Raw genomic sequence first — 20317 nt, 5'->3', positions numbered from 1 at the left:
GTTCTTCATTAATTTTCTTCACTAGAAACTCAATGTATGAGCATGACTTTGTACTAATTCAGAGGAAGTTCAGATTCAAAATTTTTAAATCCAATATCAATTCTTTCTTGGAGTGAAAACAATTGGCACATATGGATAAAAGATATTCTGAGATAATTCAAAAATTAGTCTAATATAACCAGTTACTGAAGGTTACCTAGTTAAATGCTAACTTCTGTGATTTCCTAAGTCTAAATGAAATGGGGCTGAAAACAAAATCTTAGTGGCACACAGGCTGGTTCTAACAGGCATTCCTCTCCTTGACTGCAAGAATTGCCAAGTATCAAATGACTAGGAAAAACCCACATATATCAGCAAGACAGTAGATAAATGTGGTGTATTAAATGGGATACAATACAGCAAAAAAAAAAAAAAATGAGTCGAGCAAGCTACACGTAAGACTGGAATGAATATCACAAACTTCTAAGCCAGCAACAATCCCTTTAGAAGAATTCCACCCCTAATTCAACACTTTCCAAAGGTTGTCAATATCCCACTAATAATCTGGATAATCAATAAGATGTCATAATTTTAAAATTTTTAAAAAGGCAATTCTTCAAAAACCACATCTAATTTCATGCAGTTAAAAGCCCAAAGATTTTAAAGCTATACATTTTTGATACGGAGAATAAAACAAAATCAGATAACTACAAGATTCAAGAAATCCTTCATGCTATCTGAAAGAGTTGACATCAACATGATCCTGTAACCATTATGTATTTTATATTGAGTTTTAGAGAAGTAAAACTAGGTCATAGATAAATCAAAGAAATGCCTAGGAAATATTCTATAAACTTAAAATTAAAGATATATTTATCGATCATGTTCGTATAGTTGTTTAAATCAGTGGCTAATGGATTCCATATCATATGTCCAAAGAGGTGAAGAAAAAAAAAAAAAGCAGGATCTAGAACCCTTGCTTAGTATACAATAGCACCAGGTCATGTTGCAAACAATACAAAGCTTAGACTCTGGAGCGTACAGTGAAGGAATACACAGTATAAAAAGATATAATTCAAAGAGTCAGATAATCATGTTATTAAAGGCTTTGAAACACTGGTTTCTAAAGTTTTCTTGATAAAACTCATTGGAATTGAAACCAGTATATTAGAAATGGATTAGAACAAGCACAGCATATGGATGCATAAATGTCACTCCAAAATTAATGAGCCGCTTTTTAGTAACATAAGAGCATATCACTGCAGAAAATTTTGCTTTGCAAACAGAGGACACTGATCTCACCTGATTTCATTTTCATACTGTGGGGACAGTCTACCTGAATTCTGGTAAAAGCTTTTCAGGAAAGAGGGGGCAGTGAAGGAAGGGGCAGAGAAGGAAGTGTGAAGACTTGGAAGACTGGAGGAAGGATTACTCTCCTTGGGCATGCGCCGAACTGATGGAAGAATGCTGAGTACAGAAAACACAGCAGGTTTGTCTTAATTTATATTTCGGCAAAATTTTCATTCACTATGAAAAAGCATATAAACAGGTTTTTGCTATTAATTCAATCTTTCCTTTCAAAGCTCAGGGCTGGATCTTCTACAGAAAAAGGGGAGCATGCAGTTGTCTGTTGAGATGACCATGACCTTCACAAACTGAATTCCTCACCTGTGCAGCATGTCTAACCACACGTGTTTCTCTCTAAAACATTCTTAACAGTTTTCGGACAAACAGAGTTTATTTTTATGTGCAAAAGATACTTACAGCAAAAATAATTACAGGGAACAAGTTCCTGTAAATGATTATCAGTGGTTCAAAGACTTAACTATTTTAAGTCTAAAATAATCTTTTAAATTCTTGATAATTTTTCCTGGAAAAAAGAGACTGTGCCTTCTGTAAATATAAATGAAGCGGTCACTAAAAAAAATCTTGATATATACATGAACTATAAATCTTTTTTAGAAAAGAAAATCTGAGAAAAATTAACTATTACTTTACTCTATTTTCATATATTCTAAATATCTACCATATTTTTAAGGATCAAATCAGTCAAAAAGCAACACTAACAATAAAACAGTATCCTTAAACTTAATGCTGATAACTTTGATAACAACTAATATAAAAATTAACCTTCGCTTTATCTAGAGTTCTGGCTTGTTGGTTTGTTTTTCCCCAGCTGGGATCACTATCAGACTCTGTTTCCTGTATCAGACTCACAGGCAAAGAAGAGAAACAAATTAATTCTGGGATTTAAATTCTGACATGTGCTACACAGGAAGAAGTAAAAGCACTCTACAATTCTGAATTTACCTCTTTTATTATATCTTACCAAATGCCAAACAATTTTGAATTATTTTTTAAATATCATATAAAATAATTTCTAATGGATACTACTATCAATTATTATATATGTATTCCTCAGAGATATCACCTTATTCTAGATAAAATTTTTAATAATTTTCATTTCTGGCTATAATTTATTATGAAGTATAGCCAATTTTTATATTATGTAGGAAGATAACAGGTGACTTGTTTAACTCTTGTATTTTATTATAGGCTAACAGGAAGCTCTACTGCCATGTACATTATTTTCAAATTTGCTGACTATATTTCATTAGAGCTGCCATCAAGAAAACACTGAGTAAAATGCATCGTCACCAAGTTTCCAGACAAAATAATTGTGTAATATCTTGTCTTCTCCATTTTTCGGGGGGGGAATGTTTCTGTTCAAAATGCTTTAACTCTTCCTTGGAGTATGCCTTAAATCTTGCCTTGTTTTTTTAAGTAACGAAAGTTTTTATGAATCAATTTATTTTTCTAGTCTTTCTAAAAATGAAATGTTGGCAGCATCAAGTCACAATAAATCTTAATGGCACAGTGACCGTAACAGGTGACAAGAGAATTTTATTTCACTTTCCAGAAAGAGCTTCGGACTCACCTGCACTGTTCGCTGGAGCTCTGCCTCAGAAGAGGGGAGCGCACGCCGTGAGCTCTCCCGTCCTGTACATTCAGCTTTCTCTTGGTGCCTGACGGTGGGTGGCTGAACGTGTGGGCCCGCCTTCGGAACTGGGGGGAGTCGGAATCCTCTTCAGGGAATGTTTGCCAAGCTGAGGACAGCGGGGAGGCCGGTGGTGTCCCTGGCGGAGAGTCTCCTGGTGAATAGTCCTGAAAGGCAAGGAGAAGTGAGGTCTCTCTTTCCTACATGGATCAGAGCAGACCTGCCTCAACACACAGCTCAAAAGTGACAGGGTGCCTCTTCTTCCTCCTGAGTCATGACAAAACCTTTTTTTTTTCCCTTCTCAATCCATGCTGAAGGCTAATCAGTATCACCACAACCCATTTCTTCAGATAAGCAGCTGTAACACAGCATCCGTAAAGATAGACAGACAGAGAAAGGACTGATAAGAAAAAGTATTCTTTCTCCTAACACTTTGTGGTGAAATGCTATAGCTGCTGTATTTTTCTCATTGTCGCAAGATGAAAAGGGATCATGACCAAAAAGGGTGGAGCCTGTATTTACATATCTACTGATTTCCGTGACCTATCTCCCGCATGCTTCCTGTACTGTCAAAACAATATCACAGTGTCTGAGTGTCCAAGATTCATGGCAAACCCTTCAGGAAAATAAAATAAAGCCTGTTAAGTACCTTCATTCACTGTGGATATTTCTATCCAACGACATGTTCCCTGAGGTAAAATTGTTTAAAAGATATGAAAAACAGGAAATGAATGAAAAGTGAGCTATGCTGGAATGCCTCTCCTCTTGCAGGGGTGGACATCATCAATCTTTCCATTTAGACAGGTATGCTGTTTACACGTTCCAAAACAGGCACCGCTGCAGAAATGTTTAGCTTGATAAACATGGGTTAGGGTTAAGACACTCATAGTGAAACCAAACCCTCACTTCTATCAGCACAAAGGTCAGTAAAATTTTTTTAATATTTTCCATAAAAAAAAAAAACCAGACTGCATATACCTCGGGTAACATATTGCATGATACAGGAAGCAGGAAATCACACCTACAGAGAACTATCTAGGAGATAAAGAGGAGCCTAGTGTCACCGTTAAACTAGAAAAAAGATGGGGGGAGCAGTTATATGACAGCACAAAAGATAGCAAGATCACCATACAAGTGCAATAATTACACCACTTATTTTTCTGTGGCTTTGGATCAAAAGTTGCTCAAATACCGTCCTCCCAAGCACACAATCTCCAAGCAGCAAAGAGCCTGACAGAGGACGATTAGCCTGAAACAGGTGTTCCATCCTACCATGAGGAAGCGGCCGTGCAACAGAGAGCAACATAGTAAGAGCCACAACCTTCTTATTTTAAATAATAGTATTTTTAATTTATTTTAACATTGATTTAATATTTTTAAGGTAACTGTAATAATCATATTTGTTAACGTCATAAAGGACTCATCACAAAACAACTAAGTGATATTGCCGTATCAGCGCTGGTTTTGGCCAAGTTGCGATCAGCAGTAAAAATGGGAGCTCAGACTAGATACCTTCTCTGAAGCAAGACTGTTGGACCGTTCAAAGCTGTCCATACTTCCAAGCCGGCCTCTCATTCTGTTAGCTCCCTGAGAGAAGAGAATAAAAATTCAGTTGTCCATGCAGTTTGAATTTTTACTTTAAAAACCATAAAAGGGGGCACCTGGGTGGCTCAGTGGGTTAAGTGTCCAGCTTCAGCTCAGGTCATGATCTCACAGTTTGCGGGTTCGAGCCCCACATCGGGCTCTGTGCTGAGAGCTCAGTGTCTGGAGCCTGCTTCCGATTCTGTGTTTCCCTCTCTCTCTGCCCCTCCCCACTCATGTTCTGTTTCTCTCTGTCTCAAAAATAAATAAAACATTAAAAAATTTAAGAAAAAACATAAAAGGCGGTTGCCTCTTTATACTAGCATTCAACTGATCCTTCTGTGTTTCCCTCAGATTCATTGGCAGCATTAACAGCCTTGCCTGCACGGTAAATAGAACTTATGCACAACCTATGTACACTGCTTCCGAATCAGTCATTGGATAACTAGACACTCTGACCAAGCTTTTTGGAGTTACACTGGTTACAAGGTTAAACACTCTTCATCCATAAGAAAGGAAAACCTGTAGGATCAGAGAGAGCCCCATTCACTTTATGTCTCATACAGATAAACATAACTGTGGAAGACAGAACACAACAAACCACAACAGTTATAAAGAAAAAGGTTTTAAAAAAAAGGGGGGTTGGGGGCCGTCTGGGTGGCTCAGTTGGTTAAGCGTCTGATTTCAGCTCAAGTCATTATCTCATGGTTTATGAGTTTATGTCCCACATCAGGCTCTCTGCTATCAGCATGGAGCCTGCTCCAGATCCTCTGCGCCCCCCTCCCGCCCCTCTCCCCCAGATCTTTCTCTTATAAATAAACATTAAAAAGTTTAATACATCCAACCTCCACAACATCTAGATTACAAACAATATAGTTCACATTATAGGAGTACAATAAAAAAGTTTTTAAAGACTCCATTGTAGGGGTGCCTGGCTCAGTTGATTAAGTGTCCAACTCTTGATTTCAGCTTGGGTCATTATCTCACAGTTCATGAGTTCGAGCCCTGCATCTGGCTCCATACTGACTGTGTGGGGCTTGCTTGGGATTCTCTCTCCCTCTCTCTCTTAAAACAAAAAGAGCTAAGGAATGCAAATTAAAAACAACTGCATCATAAAATGTATAGATTCAGATTCACTCGTTCTTCCATATGAAAACTACATCAATAAAGCATTTCTCTGGCGAGGATGTGGAGAAATGAGAATGCTCCTACACTGTTGGTGGGAATGTAAACTGGTGCAGCCGCTCTGGAAAACAGTGTGGAAGTTCCTCAAAAAACTATCCATAGAACTCCCTTATGTCCCAGCAATAGTACTGCTGGGAATTTCCCCAAGGGATACAGAAGTGCTGATGCACAGGGAGGCACCTGTACCCCAATGTTCATAGCAACACTGTCAACAATAGCCAAATCATGGAAAGAGCCTAAATATCCATCAACTGATGATTGGATCAAGAAGATGTGGTTTATATGTATATAATGGAATATTACATGGCAATGAAAAAGAATGAAATCTGGCCATTCATAGTAAAGTGGATGGACCTCAAGGGTGTCATGCTAAGCGAAATAAGTCAAGTGGAGAAGGACAGATACCATATGTTTGCACTCATAGGTCTAACAGAAGAAACCTAACAGAGGACCATGGGGAAGGGGGGAAAAGAGTTAGGGAGAGGGAGGTAGGCAAATTATGAGAGACTCTTGAATACTGAAAACAAACTGAGGGCTGAAGAGGGAGGAGGAAAGGGGAAAGGGGGTGATGGTCATGGAGGAGGACACTTATGGGGAAGAGCACTGGGTGTTAGATGGAGACCAATCTGACAATAAACTATATAAAAAAAAGAAACATAAAAAAAAATAAAGCATTTCTAGAGAGTCTGCTTCAGAACTGGTGAACTTGTTCTTGTGTGCTTGTTTTTCGTCTTTTTCACAGTTGTTTGGTATGGATTTCATAGATGATCTATTAAAGAGGAACCGAAGAGGTCATCTCATCTATTACATTTTCTACTGTGATTACAACTCCTATCTTGTACAATCTGTTTTTCATGTCGTCAACGAGTGCCTCAGCAGTTACTAATTTATTACAAAAGTCAACAACAGAACTCAGTATGGCCAAATATCACATAATCCATCAACTGCAAATTTTTTTCTCTTTCTCTTTGAGCTACCCGTTATAGAAGCCTCTGCCTGTCTACCCTACTCTAGACAGGTTGCAATTTAGGCTTGCCCAGTATTTTCCTTTACTATCAACCTAGACATTTCTTTTAATACTACCCTATGTTGAAATGTGTGTCTGTGATCTTATGTCTTCCTCTTTTTTTACTTTACTTCCTTATTTTGGCAAAGTGCATACTCTAGGTGCCTTCTCAGAAAGGGAGGTTGGGTATTTTCCTGTTCTATAACTCCTACCATTTGGTGTTTGGATCTTCAGACTGGTCCTTTTAACTTTTAACTTTCACCTTGTTCTCCTATTCTCCATTTCCAAGAAATGGAGTTTATTCAAAGAGTTTTCCAACTCTAGCTTCCCCAGACGTTGTTGAATTTTTCTTCCCAGACTTTCCGTTGAATTTTATGTCTCCTACCATAAAGTTTCAAAACTTCTTTTCTGTTCACCCAATTGACTGCTGATCCAATTGTTCACACAGGTGACTCCTGGTCTCTCTCAACTGACTCTTCTATATGTATGGTATCCCGCACCTGTTTTCTCAGAAGCAATACTTATTCTTATCTACGTATAATAATTAGTTTTCTGTTTCTGTTGGCACCGTATATAACAACCATATCAACAGTAAAATTAATAGCTGCATAAAATATCAAGGAATGCCTATCACCTGTTATATACTATGTTAAGCATTTTACAGTGCATTATCTCATTTAATCCTCACAAAAAGTCTACAAGGTGGATATAGTTACTTAGTTCAACTCTACAGTTAAGGAGACTGAAGTTCTGATTACATTGCCAAAGTTAAAGGACTTGGCAGCAATTTGAACCCAGGAAGTTCAACGTAACAGTGGGGCTCTTGAGCTCATATTCACTGTAATCTTCTGGAAACAGAATTTGATTAAAAGTGTAATTACTTATAAAACTAAGTAGCCTAGACTGGTAATTTTGTGAATGTCCTAAAAGAACCTGATTAAGGTTCTTTCAGTTCTTCAGTTCCATGCATCACAGCAGATACTTCCAGTAATAAACTATATTTGTGGCTGATAAATGGTTCAGTTCATGTGTGTGGCCAAGAGGAAACTATTATGGGAACCAGGTTGCTTTCCTCATTATTTTTTAGCTGGTACTTCCATGTCAAGCTCCCTGCTTATTTTAAGCAGGTTATTTGGTCACAATAAGGAAACTAGTCAGGTATCAAGTCATTTCCATTATTAGAAAAGCACTTACTCATAGCAGTGTTTTATCCATGTGTTTTGTGTGTGTGTGTGTGTGTGTGTGTGTGTGTATGGACACAAAGAAAAACAAATTTACTTTAAAATTATACTCTAGGAAACCTGGGTGGCTCAGCTGGTTAAGCACCTGGCTCTTGATTTTGGCTCCCGTCATCATCTCACAGTTCTTGAGTTTGAGTCCCCTGTCCCACTCTGCACTGATGGCACAGAGCCTGCCTGGGATTCTCTCTCTCTCCCTTTCTCTCTGCCCCACCCCTGCTTGTGCACACACACTTGCACCCTCTCTCTGTCTCTCTCAAAAAGAAATAATTAAAAATAAACAAATAATTAAATAAGTAAATAAAATTGTGCTTTATCATCGTCATTAATTCACACATTTCAAAAAGGAAGAACAATGGATAGCACTCTGAGGGATAAATGAAATGAGGGCTGGTTTCCAATGATGCATACTTTATATTAGTAAATATTCCTCTTTTGGAAATATTTATCTATATATAAATATATTAGTGAATATTTCTATAAAACTTCAGTTAACGAAAAAGCAACAAATAACCAGAATACAGGACTCTGTCTTTTCACCTCTGAGCGTTTCCAGTTTAACTTACTGAGCTTTTCAAGTTTAACTGTCTGATGATTTGCTAATACATGTGTCACGCCCCTTCCCTTGGACCCACTTTTTAATTGTTAATGAGCTGAGCTTCTGAGCATTTAAAAAACATATCCTATTTCATAAAGAGCTATAGTTAGCTAAATCAACTGTCCTCACATTTAAAAATGGCACCAATCAAGAGCCAAACTCGGTGGCTGGAGTGCCAATGTTCTACCATAAAACTCAGAATGAAAACAATAAACTGACCGGTTCTAGAGGTACACAAAACCCCTTTTCTGTTTAACCTTTAGCACATCACAGATAGCTCCCAACCTTCCCCCCAGTCCTTTCTGTTGCACATGGTGCAAGCAAGATCTTGTTGGGTCACATAATTTATGGCACTTGGCGGCACTGTGGGCCACAAAAGCCACACCATCTGCCTTGACCAAAATAGATGGGCTGTATGTGCTTTTGCTAAAAGAGTTGTTGCAGCCACTCAAGGCTATGTGTGCGGCACTTCAAAGTCAGCCGGGCAAGTGTTGTGCAGAATGCCAAAGTACTAAATGGGGATAAGGAGAGTAATACTGTAAGTACCCTCGGGTCATTTCAAAAATGACAGGAGTTTCAGCGCTTACCACTGGTTGGGCCATCTCCTAGCTATTGTGCGATACTTTCCTAACATACTGACATTTCATCCTCATCCTGATGTGAGGTAGGCACAGTATCAGTATGCCCAGTTCACAAGTGGGGAAACTGGCTTAAAAAAAATAATTTGTCCGAGATCATAAATATAAGTTACTAGGGCCAGGTCTTGAATTCAGGTCCCCTGACCACCTACTTAAATGGCCTTTCTACTAAAATTCTCCATAAATACTATGGGAGATACAAGAAAGAGGGAGGTGAGGAGGGCAGGAGGCAGTGAGAAAGGAAGGAAGAAGAAAGAAGGAACAGAACTTAAAAATACTGAAGAAAAAGATAGGAAAATTTTATGAAATGTTGAATTAACATACTTCTGATTAATCCTACATTCTGTCTTCTATGGGTATTAGGGTTGATAGCTGATCACTGTTAAGAGAAATATCTATAAAAGCGTTTTGAATTCTGGCAAAGAAAAAAGAACTCCCTAGATCAGAAGGTACTATGTCCTAACTCTCTCCTGCACTTAACTTTCTTGACCCTGATACTTCTGAAGACAACAGGCTAGTTATACTGTAGACTGTACCTCAGTTTGGGTCTGCTGATGCTACCTCAGGATTAGATTCAGGTACTGCCCCTTGGCAGGAACACCACAGAAGTTCTGTATTCTCTGTATCCAGTGGCACAAGATTTCAATTTGTCTCATTGCCAATGATGTTCCATTTGATCACTTGACTAAGGTGGTGTCTGCCAGTCTTCTCCATTGTAAAGTCATTACTTTCCTCCTTGTATTAATAAGTATTAATTAGTTCCAGTAAATATCCTGATCAGGATCAACTTTCAAGGTATTCGTTTATGTTTCATATCAGAGTAGGCTCTTTGTTTCCTACTTCATGCAACAGGTTACAGTTCTTTGCTATCATTTATTTTGACGTTTATATTGCCTCAGATGTCATAGTGGAAGCCCTTCAAAGCCTTTTTAAGACATTTTTAAAATATTTTTACTTACATTTGAGAGAGAGAGAGAGAGAGAGAGAGAGAGCGCGAGCGCTAACAGGGGAAGGGCAGAAAAGGGGGAGAGAAAAAATTCCAAGCACGATTCCCACTGTCAGTGCAGAGTCTGATGCGGGGCTTGAATCCACGAACCATGAGATCATGAACTGAGCTGAAATCAAGTCGGACACTTAACCAACTGAGCCACTCAGGTGCCACTCAAGGTCTTTATGACATACCCTTATTATCTAGAACACCAACATACTCCGAGTTTATCATGTACTTCCTCCTAAAGTCCTGGAATCAGCCATTTCTCCCAGGATCCCAGTTCCCTCTTGTAGAATGATGTGCAGAAACCAAAATTTGGGTGCTTGGTGTCGCCCAACCAGGCTAAATTTATTCTCTGGTATTCGCAGAAAAGCTGTTCTCAGCCCCTATCAGTGGACAGAGCCAGGGACCATATACAGATTTGCACACACATACACACATTAATACATATATACATATTACATATTATACATAAAATTCTATTATTCAAAAATATACAGATAACCAGGATTCCATACTATTACCTCTGAGTTAAATCGAACAACATGGGATTTATTCTAATTTCTGCCCTTTTCATATTCATAATTCCCTTTTCCTAAATCCTTAACACATTTACATACTTACCGGTCCCGTGTGCCGAAATATCCACAACTGACACCTCACAGACACTCTCCTCATCCTACTCATGTTCCAACACCCCACATCACGGCTGCCACGCCCACCCACAGACACCATCCGCACCCTGCTCAGACTCTAGCTCCTTATAGCAGGCACCTTGAATGCCTTCTCCCCGTCCACTCCCTCTTACTCTGACACCCTGCCCTGGGCCATCGCTATGCAGGACTGGCCTCCTCGTTGGCCCAGGCTCTGACTTCCGGAACCAGGTAGCCCTCCTAAGTTGATACACTCCTCACCACGCACTGGTCTCCACCTGCTGCATGGGGCAACCCCACACACAGCACCCCGCAGGTTCTGTCTCTGCGCTCTGAGCCACTGTGACTCTTCCCCTCTCCCCCGCAACACATCTACCTAGCCTGGTCTCATCTGACTGCTTTACAACTGAATTATTCAGGAAGAGAATAATGGAAGGGAAGAAAAATTACTTTGATTTTAACATAAAGTATACAAATTTACTAAATGGAATAGATTTCTATTTATGCTATTTTTGGCATTTTCTGCTAGCTCCTAATAACAGCAAAATGAAGGCTACTTTATAATTTTATGTAGCAAATGATTATAAGTTGTTATAATACTGGGCATCAATATTCTATTTCCCCTTTTATATATACATATATTTCAACTACTAAATCTCTTGCTTAAACTTAGACATTAGAGGCACCAGAATAAATCATGAAATTACTTTAAATAAGTCAACTATATTAAAGCTATCTTAGTGTTTTTTTTAAAGAAATGTTCTGCGAGACAGTTGAAAATGAAGTAAAGCAGTTAGTAAACATACACATTAATATCTAATTAAGAGTCCCAGTTTAATCTTACCCTTGAGAAGATATTTTCCAGGGAGCTAGTTAAAGATCTCTTAGCTTTATTTTTCAGAATGTCAAGTTTGAACCTTCCACTGCTTGTTGCATTTTCTGGGATTGTACTATTTGAAATAGTCTATAGAAAGAAAAACAGATAAATTTTAGTTTGGAAACATTCAAGGTTAAATGAGCCTTTAAATACAGGCTTGACTAAGCCATTAAAAAACACAAGAATTCTTCTGTGGCTCTATTAAGGAGTAATAATTTAGGCTCCACACTGTGAGCATACAAATTATAAGGATGCGAGTTCCTTTTTAATATTCCAAGTGATAAAAAAAACACAGAATATCTCTCCTTTATGCCTTTCCTTTTTGCTAATTTATTCCTGCTGCATTTAGCAAAAAATTTAAACTTGAGACATCAATTTTTACTGCTATTTTGATTAACAACTATAGCCATCCCTCTTCAAGCTGCATATTTCATACCCAAATTACCAAGGAAAACATAGAAAAGAAAGTTCCAAAGAACAAAGCATCTTCTAGTAAAACTGAATTCTGCTGATGCCTGTTACAATCCCATTTTCATTTATGAGTGAGTCACTTCTTTCAGGTCAAACAAATACTCATTGATAGTACAAACTGTATGACAATACGTCCACTATATTAGATTCTCTCTATATTTTACCGTAGTTCCCAAAAAAGCTACTATGGTTCTTCATGGTAGAAAATTTCCAAGAACGAAACTTTATTATTTGTTTGAGAAAGAAATATATTCACATTAAACAGCCATACAAAACCACATTATCAAATCTGGAAGTGTGAAGATTGGTTGTGGGTCTCAAGAAACAAAAGATCAGTGTGGGTCTCACTGGTCATGAATGAAAAGACAGGCGAGATTCAGACAGGCAGAACAACAAGGGATGAAGATGGCCCCATCACTGGGGATGAGAGCAAAATCATAAAGACCAATGCTCATGGAGCAGTGAGTCAGTGCAAGTGTTTGGCTAAAACAAAGGAAAGTACTGGAAGGTTAACTTGGAAAAGTGAGGCTAGAGATGAAACCTTTTTTTAAAAAGTTTTTAATGCTGTATTTATTTTTAGGAGAGAGAGAGACAGCGTGAGCAGGGGAGGGTGAGAGAGGGAGACACAGAATTCGAAGACAGGCCCCAAGCTCTAAGCTAGCTGTCAAACCCACGAACCGCGAGACCATGACCTGAGCCACAGTCAGACGCTTAACTGACTGGGCGACCCAGCGCCCCTAGAGATGAAACCTTGGATGGGAAGAATCACTGATCAGAATTCATTTTTTTAAATTGTTCAATGTTTATTTATTATTGAGAGACAGAGAGAGACAGAGCATGGGTGGGGCAGAGAGAGGAGGAGACACAGAATCTGAAGCAGGCTCCAGGCTCTGAGCCATCAACACAGAGCCCGACGTAGGGCTCAATCTCCAAACTGGGAGATCATGACCTGAGCTGAAGTCATCGCTTAACCGACTGGGCCACCCAGCCACCCCACTGATCAGAATTTATAAGCAGAGGGGCCTCACTATGAAAGTAATATTTGGGTAAAGATTTATCTGAAAGGAATATTTAAAAATCATGGAAAGGAAGGGGAAACCAGAGAATGAAAGACCAGATGAGAAAATCCAGCACAGTCCATACTGGAGGCAATAAAAGGTCCACATCAGAATTGTCTCCATGGGGCTGTCTAAGAAGTTACAGATAAAAAGAATATATCTGACTCTCCTCCCCCCCACACCTCAAGAAAGGAAAGAAAGTAATGGATACAGATGTGAGCTAGACTGGGCGCGGGTGTGTAGAAAGGGCTTGGAGGGCATTCTTGTCAGGCTTTCAGGAAAAGAACATGACAAAAATAGAGAAATTGTACTGGCACTTAGCACAGTGCTGACACTGTAGATGCTCAGAAAATACCAGATGAATAAATGGAAAGAAGAAAGGAAGGGTGGGAAGAAGATAGAAAGTGAGGGAGAAATTACCTACTAGCAAGAAAACACACGATCTTTCATGCCCTCCATCACTAAGAAAATGCATATCCCTACTCACACACTGCTTTTGAGCCGCTAGTGAACATCGCTGTTATCACCAATGACTGAAATATGCAAACCCATTAACAGATTTTTGGCTTTATGTTTCTTGACCTTCCTATACCATTGGATGTAGTTGAATTTCTAACTTGACTTTTCTCCTACCTTGGTCACCCACTATGGCAAATCTCATTCAGTCTGCTTCTACCATATCTTTGTCTTTCAGTCTTTTTCACTGGCACCATTTTAATTCACTCGCTGCCTGACATGCAGGTGTTTTAGGTACTTTTTTGACTTCAAGTCTATGCCAGAGCCCTCTGTCTTCCATACTTACACCATCAACTCAAATTCCTCTGTGGGCACCAAATCCACTTTCTAATTAAACCTCCAAGACATTTCTAAAATTGAACTCATTTCTTATTGCCATCCTTTCCCCTACTCTTGTTTTCTCTCTACATGTCCTAGACCAGCTTCATCCAGTTTCCCCAAATCTGAAACTACAAAGCCTCTCCTAGCAATCCGCTTTCCCATCCTTGACACATGTGCCCAGCCACAAAGTCCTAATGATCATGCCTCCTAAACAGTCCGTGCCTCATTCCTTTTCCCACATCTCCAGTAGTGCTCTGGCTCAGCTTCTCTCCAAGACAAAATAAAATTTTTTAAGTTTCTTTATTTATGTTGAAGGAGAGAGAGAGAGAGGGAGAGAGAGAGAGAGAGAGAGAGAGAGAGAGAGAGAGAGAGAGAGGGAGGGAGGGAGGGAGAGGGAGAGAGAGAGAGAGAAAGCATGTGCACAAGCGAGGGAGGGGCAGAGAGGAGAGACAGAATCACAAGCAGGTTCCACATCATCCACACAGAGCCTGATGCAGGGTTCGAACTCACAAACTACAAGATCATGACCTGAGCTGAGATCAAGAGTCATACATTTAATCATCTGTATCATCCAGGCACCCCCAAAAATAAATTCTTAAAGATAGAATCACTCAATCTATTTTTATACGGGTGTTATCTCTGTCTGGTACATACTTATATCATTGTCCCAATCCTGCTGTATCTCATATTTTACTTTATTTGATTACATGTTGGTTTCTCCTCTTCAACAGTTAAGGTGACAGAAAAGAGCTGTCATTATTCAACCCATTGCCTAGTACATAATGTGCAACTTGATAAAAGTTTGTGCAATAATTAAATGAGTCACTTCTCGCATATTCCATTACAAAATTCTCCTGATTTGGGAACGTGACTTCAATCCTAACGCTGTCAACCCCCTCACCCATCAACCTGTTCCACAGATCAACCATCACTGTAACAGCAGAATTATCTCTTTAACTTACAAATCTGAGCTCTCGCCCTTACTTGAAACCCTTCAATGACAAAGTCCGGCTGAGCACTTTAGACTCTTCATCATCTCACTGCTGCCTCTCCTTCCAGCCAGTATTTCCCCATCAGTCCCCAGGTACATCCTAAAAATCCACTAAGTACTTTGAAGGCCCTGCCTGGAGTACATCATGGTCACAGCTCTTGCATAACTTTGTGCTCAATGTCCTTTCCTTTAAAAGCACTTCCTCAACTTTTTCAATGAACAAACTATCTCCCCTAAAACTTCAGCCTCCCACCTCCCCCCCAAAATGTCTTCTTAAATCATTTAATTCTTCCCTCTTTCCTTACTCTCCCTTCTGCCTCTAAAGCAAAGGCATAGCTATTTTTGAGCTCACTGCACAGTCTTTTAAAAAGCCGCTTCATTACCTCTATTCTATGTGTCCATTTATCTGTCTAAATTCCTCCTTTCAATATTTGAGCTCTTTCCTAGAGGGTTCATTAATCTCTTTTTTGTTCACCATTATCACACAGCTTGGCTCATAGAAGGTTCTCTCAAAGAGATTACTCAATGCATACGATTCAGGAATCACTAATAAAGTGATACATGATTTGTTTTGAATAGAGTGAAACACAGACTAACCTGAATGAGTGTTATTAAATAACTATATCATTGTCTCCTAGGTGCTGTTGCTTCTGTCTTGCTTTAACTACATGCAGCTGAAAACACATTCTTCACCACATGCACAAAAATATCATACTTTCCTTCGCAGCCAAAATGGATGTTGCCAAAGTACTACTGCTTCTTTGGGTCTTTGCTATTTACCCTTCAAGGCTGTATAAACTTTTAGTGAAATAAAATGTTCATACAAATTTGAAATAAAATGGATTAATACATTCATTCTAAATCATAAATACTTGTTATTACTGTTTTTATAGCAATAACCCATTTTTTCACACTTTAAAACCCATTATTATTTTATCTCAATGTTAAGACCATCCATAAAACCTAAAAAGCTGAAATATAAATCTGATAGAACATTAGCCCTAAGGATGAGACCACAAAGAAAGGAAGTTCCTTTCACAACTTTTGTGATATTTTGACTGAATACATAAACAAAACAAAAGTAGGTCCAGGAAAAAACACATCTTCTCACCGAGGGGCCTTCTCCAATGTGAATGTGGGTCCTCTGCTTGGCCTCACACAGCTGCCTCAAGTGTAAAATCACAAGTTCATTCTCTTCCTGGTCGCTGACTGGCTTCATTTTCTGTCCAACAGACAAACCAAGAGCACATGATGGCAACACAGCTTCCCTCATTTTACTGTATTCCTTCTTGGTTTTATGTGTCTGACAGACAGACATAAATAACGCTAAGTGTTTCAGCGCCCTTAGAAGCAAAAGTAACAGTGGCATTCTCATTAATATCGTATACAGTTCAAGGGATATATATCTTTAACTTCGGAGAGAGAAGTGAAAAAAAAAACCTTATAGAAACAGGATCCCATCTCATTTCTTATATCTTATTTGTAGAACTATAAATAATGTTACCTGGACTCGCTCAAAGATGTCTGCCTGCTCATTATCTGTCAGGGAAGAGAGATGCCTCTGTATTACCAGCTTGGCTCTCGGAGGGTAGAGACCTAAGGACAATGATGGAGATAAGTATTAAACAGAGTAGCTGATGTATATACACATCAAAATGTACATATAATGCATCACAGCCTGTCCCTTCAGCAGGCTCGGAAACTAAATTTTCTCAAGGAGATATGTTCCTACCCAAAACAAACCATGTAACACTACCATGAAATGATTAAAGCTAGATGGAAATTTTACCTAAATTAACAGTCCCCTCTTGGTGATCCTGAAGTAGAATTACCTGTTTTTAATTTTTTAATGTTTACTTATTATTTTTGAAAGAGAACGCGAGTTGGGGAGGGACAGAGAGAGAGAGAGAAGACACAGAATCTGAAGCAGGCTGCAGGCTTCCAGCTGTCACCCTAGAGCCCAATGAGGCCTCTGAACTGACGAACTATGAGATCATGACCTGAGCCAAAACCAGAGGCTTAATCAACTGAGCCACCAAGGCGCCCCCTGGAGTCAGAATTATTAACAAGAAGTTTCTAAATAAAACAAAACAACAGCATAATCAGGTACCATTTGGCATACTAACTAAGTTTAGCAAACTTAGACACCACAGAAACTCATAGGTGAACACTAGCCTTGGCCAAAATCTCTAAGCTTAAACGTGACAAAATGTGTATTTTTTTGAGAGAGACAGAGAGAGAGAGAGAGCGAGAGAGAGAGAGAGAGAGCGCACAGAGGGGCAGGGAGAGAATCTTTTTTTTAATGTTTTATTTATTTTTGATAGAGAGACAGAGAATGAGAGGAGGAGGGGCAGAGAGAGAGAAACAGAATCAGAAGCAGGCTCCGGGCTCTGAGCCATCAGCACAGAGCCCGACATGGGGCCCAAACCCATGAACGTGAGATCATGACCTGAGCCGAAGTCAGAGGCCCAAACGACTGAGCCACCCAGGCGCCCCTCAGAGAGAGAATCCTAAGAAGGCTCCATGCCTAGAGCAAAGCCTGACACTGGGCTTGATCTCATGATGGTAAGAGCACAACCTGAGCCCAAATCAAGAATGGGACACCTAACCCACTAAGCCGCCCCAGCGCTCCAACATGACATCATAATAATGGAATATTAATAATATTAAAAAGCAGGGCTCCAGAATAAACAGGAATCTCTCCTCATCATGTGAATCTTGTTTCATGAAACAAAATTTCAAGAATAGCAATAGTATTTACTGACATTTTTAGGGTTATTATTTTACCAAGAAATTGCTCACCTCTGTATATCATGTTATTTTTATACCTACCACATTCTTACACATAATTTATATCAAGCCATTGGGCAAAATATTTTTGGTTTATAATTTTTTTAAAAAGTGAAAAGTTATTTTCCTCTGAGTAAGATAACACTATGTATGTATATTTGCTTTATATTTTATTACCCAAGTAATATAAATTCCATATTTTAAAAATACTAGAACAGAGGACCGTAGGGAGGGGAAGGGGGAAGAGAGTTGGGGAGAGCAAGGGACACAAATCATGAGAGACTACTGAATACTGAAAATGAACCAAAGACTGAAGGGGGTGAGGGAGAAAGGGGTGATGGTCATGGAGGAGGGCACTTGTGGGGAGAAGCACTGAGTGTTAAATGGAAACCAATTTGACAATAGACTATTATAAATTTTAAAAAAAAATAAGAAAATCACTCAAAAAAAATAAAAATAAAAATACTAGAACATTATAGAGCTCAATTTGCCTTTGACAGACACTAGAATCAGTGAGCAAAGGCATAAGAGGTAAGAGATTTGTGTAGATTCGAAGTATCTTCCCTAAAATATCTGTGGGCTCCAGAGGGAAGAGTAGTACTTTCATAGTGGAACTGCTGAGAGCACCTTGAGCAGGCGGTTAAGGCCAGCATGAGCAGTGATAAACTCCTCAACATCCTGAGTCCCATGGTACGAAGCACTGAGAAGGAGGCTGCACCGCTTCCACAGTGCTCTTGCCAGGGCGGAGTGCCCTCAGTGCAAATGTGAGAAGCCATCAGACAGGCTGAACCAAGGGACACCCAGCAAAGTAACGAGTGATGAGTGATGCTTGTTGGGAAGTTCAAGGTCGTGGGAGATACGGAAATCCTGAGGAGGAAGGTGAAGTAACAAGTACATATAAGGCAGAATCCTGACTGTGATGCTGGAATGCAAAGGGACATGAATGAAAACACAGGTGCAGGATCGAACGAAATGTTTACTCTGGATAATAATACTGGACCAATGTTAATTTCCTACGCTGAACATTGCACTGGGCTATGGAAGATGTTAACAAATGGAAAGGAAGGGGGATGAACATTTAGAAACTCCCTGCAACTTTCCTGTTAATCGAAAAGTAGGCCAAATTAAAGGTTCTTTCAAAAAGAAAAATAGGATTTTATTTTATGTATTTTCCCAGATAAGAAAGTGTATGTATTATTCAGCAAATTATATTTTCACTCAATTATATAACTTTAAGATGTATCTAAGTCAAAATACAGTTGAGAGCCATTCCTATTAATTCACTGTATTAACATATTTCAGTTATGTTATTGATACACATTTGGGTTGTTTATAATTTTCCCTTATTTAAAAATAACACAAACTTGAAAATGTCACCTTCTGAACCTAAATAAGAGTTTCTCTTATCAAGACAAGGAACTGGTGGGCAATTTTAGGTCAATATATTTCCATCAACTGTCCCCAAATATGGCTATACCAACTTACACTACTTTCAGCATTACATAAATGTATCAATATTCCCACAATTTCACCAACAGTTAATCTGATGAGTATCTTACTGTTTTGTTCCATTATCATGTCTCTGACATCTAGTGAGGTGGAGAATCTTCTCATTTTTATTACTGGACCTTTTCATTTCCTTTTCATACGACTGTTTGGTTTTTTTTTAATATGAATTGTGTCATTGCCTACTTGTGGTTTTATCTTTCTCTGTCAGACAGTAAGAGTCCTTATAAATTCTGATTACCAATCTGCTATATCTACTTATTCTTTATCATTTAGCTTTCAAATAAGTAGTTAATATGTAAAAAATGTAAATTCTTACGAAGTCAAATCTACCAATGTTTTCTTTTAACAGGTTTTGCATTTTTGTATCTTAATGCAGGCTTCCTTGTGTAAGGACACAAGAATATTCATATTTTATTTTAGTGATTTTAATATTTTGCTTCCATCTAGAATGTATTCTGAGGAGGATAAGTGGAAGAAATATTTCTCTCTTTGGAGAGCAAATTGATCCAACACTCTTTCCTGAACAATTCAGCCTTTCCTCCAGAGATTTATGATGTTCTCTTTACTGTACACCAAAGAATCTTCTGTTCTTGTAAAGGTACAAATGTAAAAATAATGCGCATTGGGTATACTGTAAATTTTAAAATCTGAGTGTTACATTTAAATAGTCCTTGATCACACAGCTGACTGGATATTCAATCAACACTGATGTTCATCATCAATTTTGCCATGTGCCTATGATCTTGCTGTCTACTGAGCAGAAATCCCAATCTGCATTTACAATGACTAGACCGTTCTCTACTGGGTTCTGGCGCTTGCCTTCTCCCCATCCATCATCACAGCTATCATACCCAACTGCACTCACTGGCTCACATGCCTGTCTTCCACTCCAGATCGTAAATTCCTGAAGGCACAGT

The 20317-nt window shown here is 38.8% G+C and overlaps 1 protein-coding gene across 3 annotated transcripts in view; it reads right to left on the bottom strand.

The window, feature by feature from the left end:
- TBC1D4 (TBC1 domain family member 4) overlaps positions 1 to 20317 on the bottom strand; it is a 173475-nt gene that overhangs the window by 35998 nt on the left and 117160 nt on the right. For 2 of the 3 annotated variants that reach the window (XM_029936601.1, XM_029936602.1), the window contains exons 6-11: positions 16606 to 16697; positions 16213 to 16323; positions 11712 to 11831; positions 4490 to 4564; positions 2918 to 3144; positions 1282 to 1446 (exon numbers count right to left, since the gene is read on the bottom strand). In XM_029936601.1, the coding sequence (XP_029792461.1) occupies positions 1282 to 1446; positions 2918 to 3144; positions 4490 to 4564; positions 11712 to 11831; positions 16213 to 16323; positions 16606 to 16697 (790 nt within the window). The remainder of the gene's footprint in view (positions 1 to 1281; positions 1447 to 2917; positions 3145 to 4489; positions 4565 to 11711; positions 11832 to 16212; positions 16324 to 16605; positions 16698 to 20317) is intronic. The other variant, XM_029936603.1, reaches the window with a different exon arrangement.

The sequence above is a fragment of the Suricata suricatta genome, chromosome 4 (genome assembly GCF_006229205.1).
Source record: "Suricata suricatta isolate VVHF042 chromosome 4, meerkat_22Aug2017_6uvM2_HiC, whole genome shotgun sequence".
Lineage (NCBI taxonomy): Eukaryota > Metazoa > Chordata > Mammalia > Carnivora > Herpestidae > Suricata > Suricata suricatta.
Note: the sequence above shows the minus strand (reverse complement) of the source record. Positions and strands in the feature narration are given on the sequence as shown.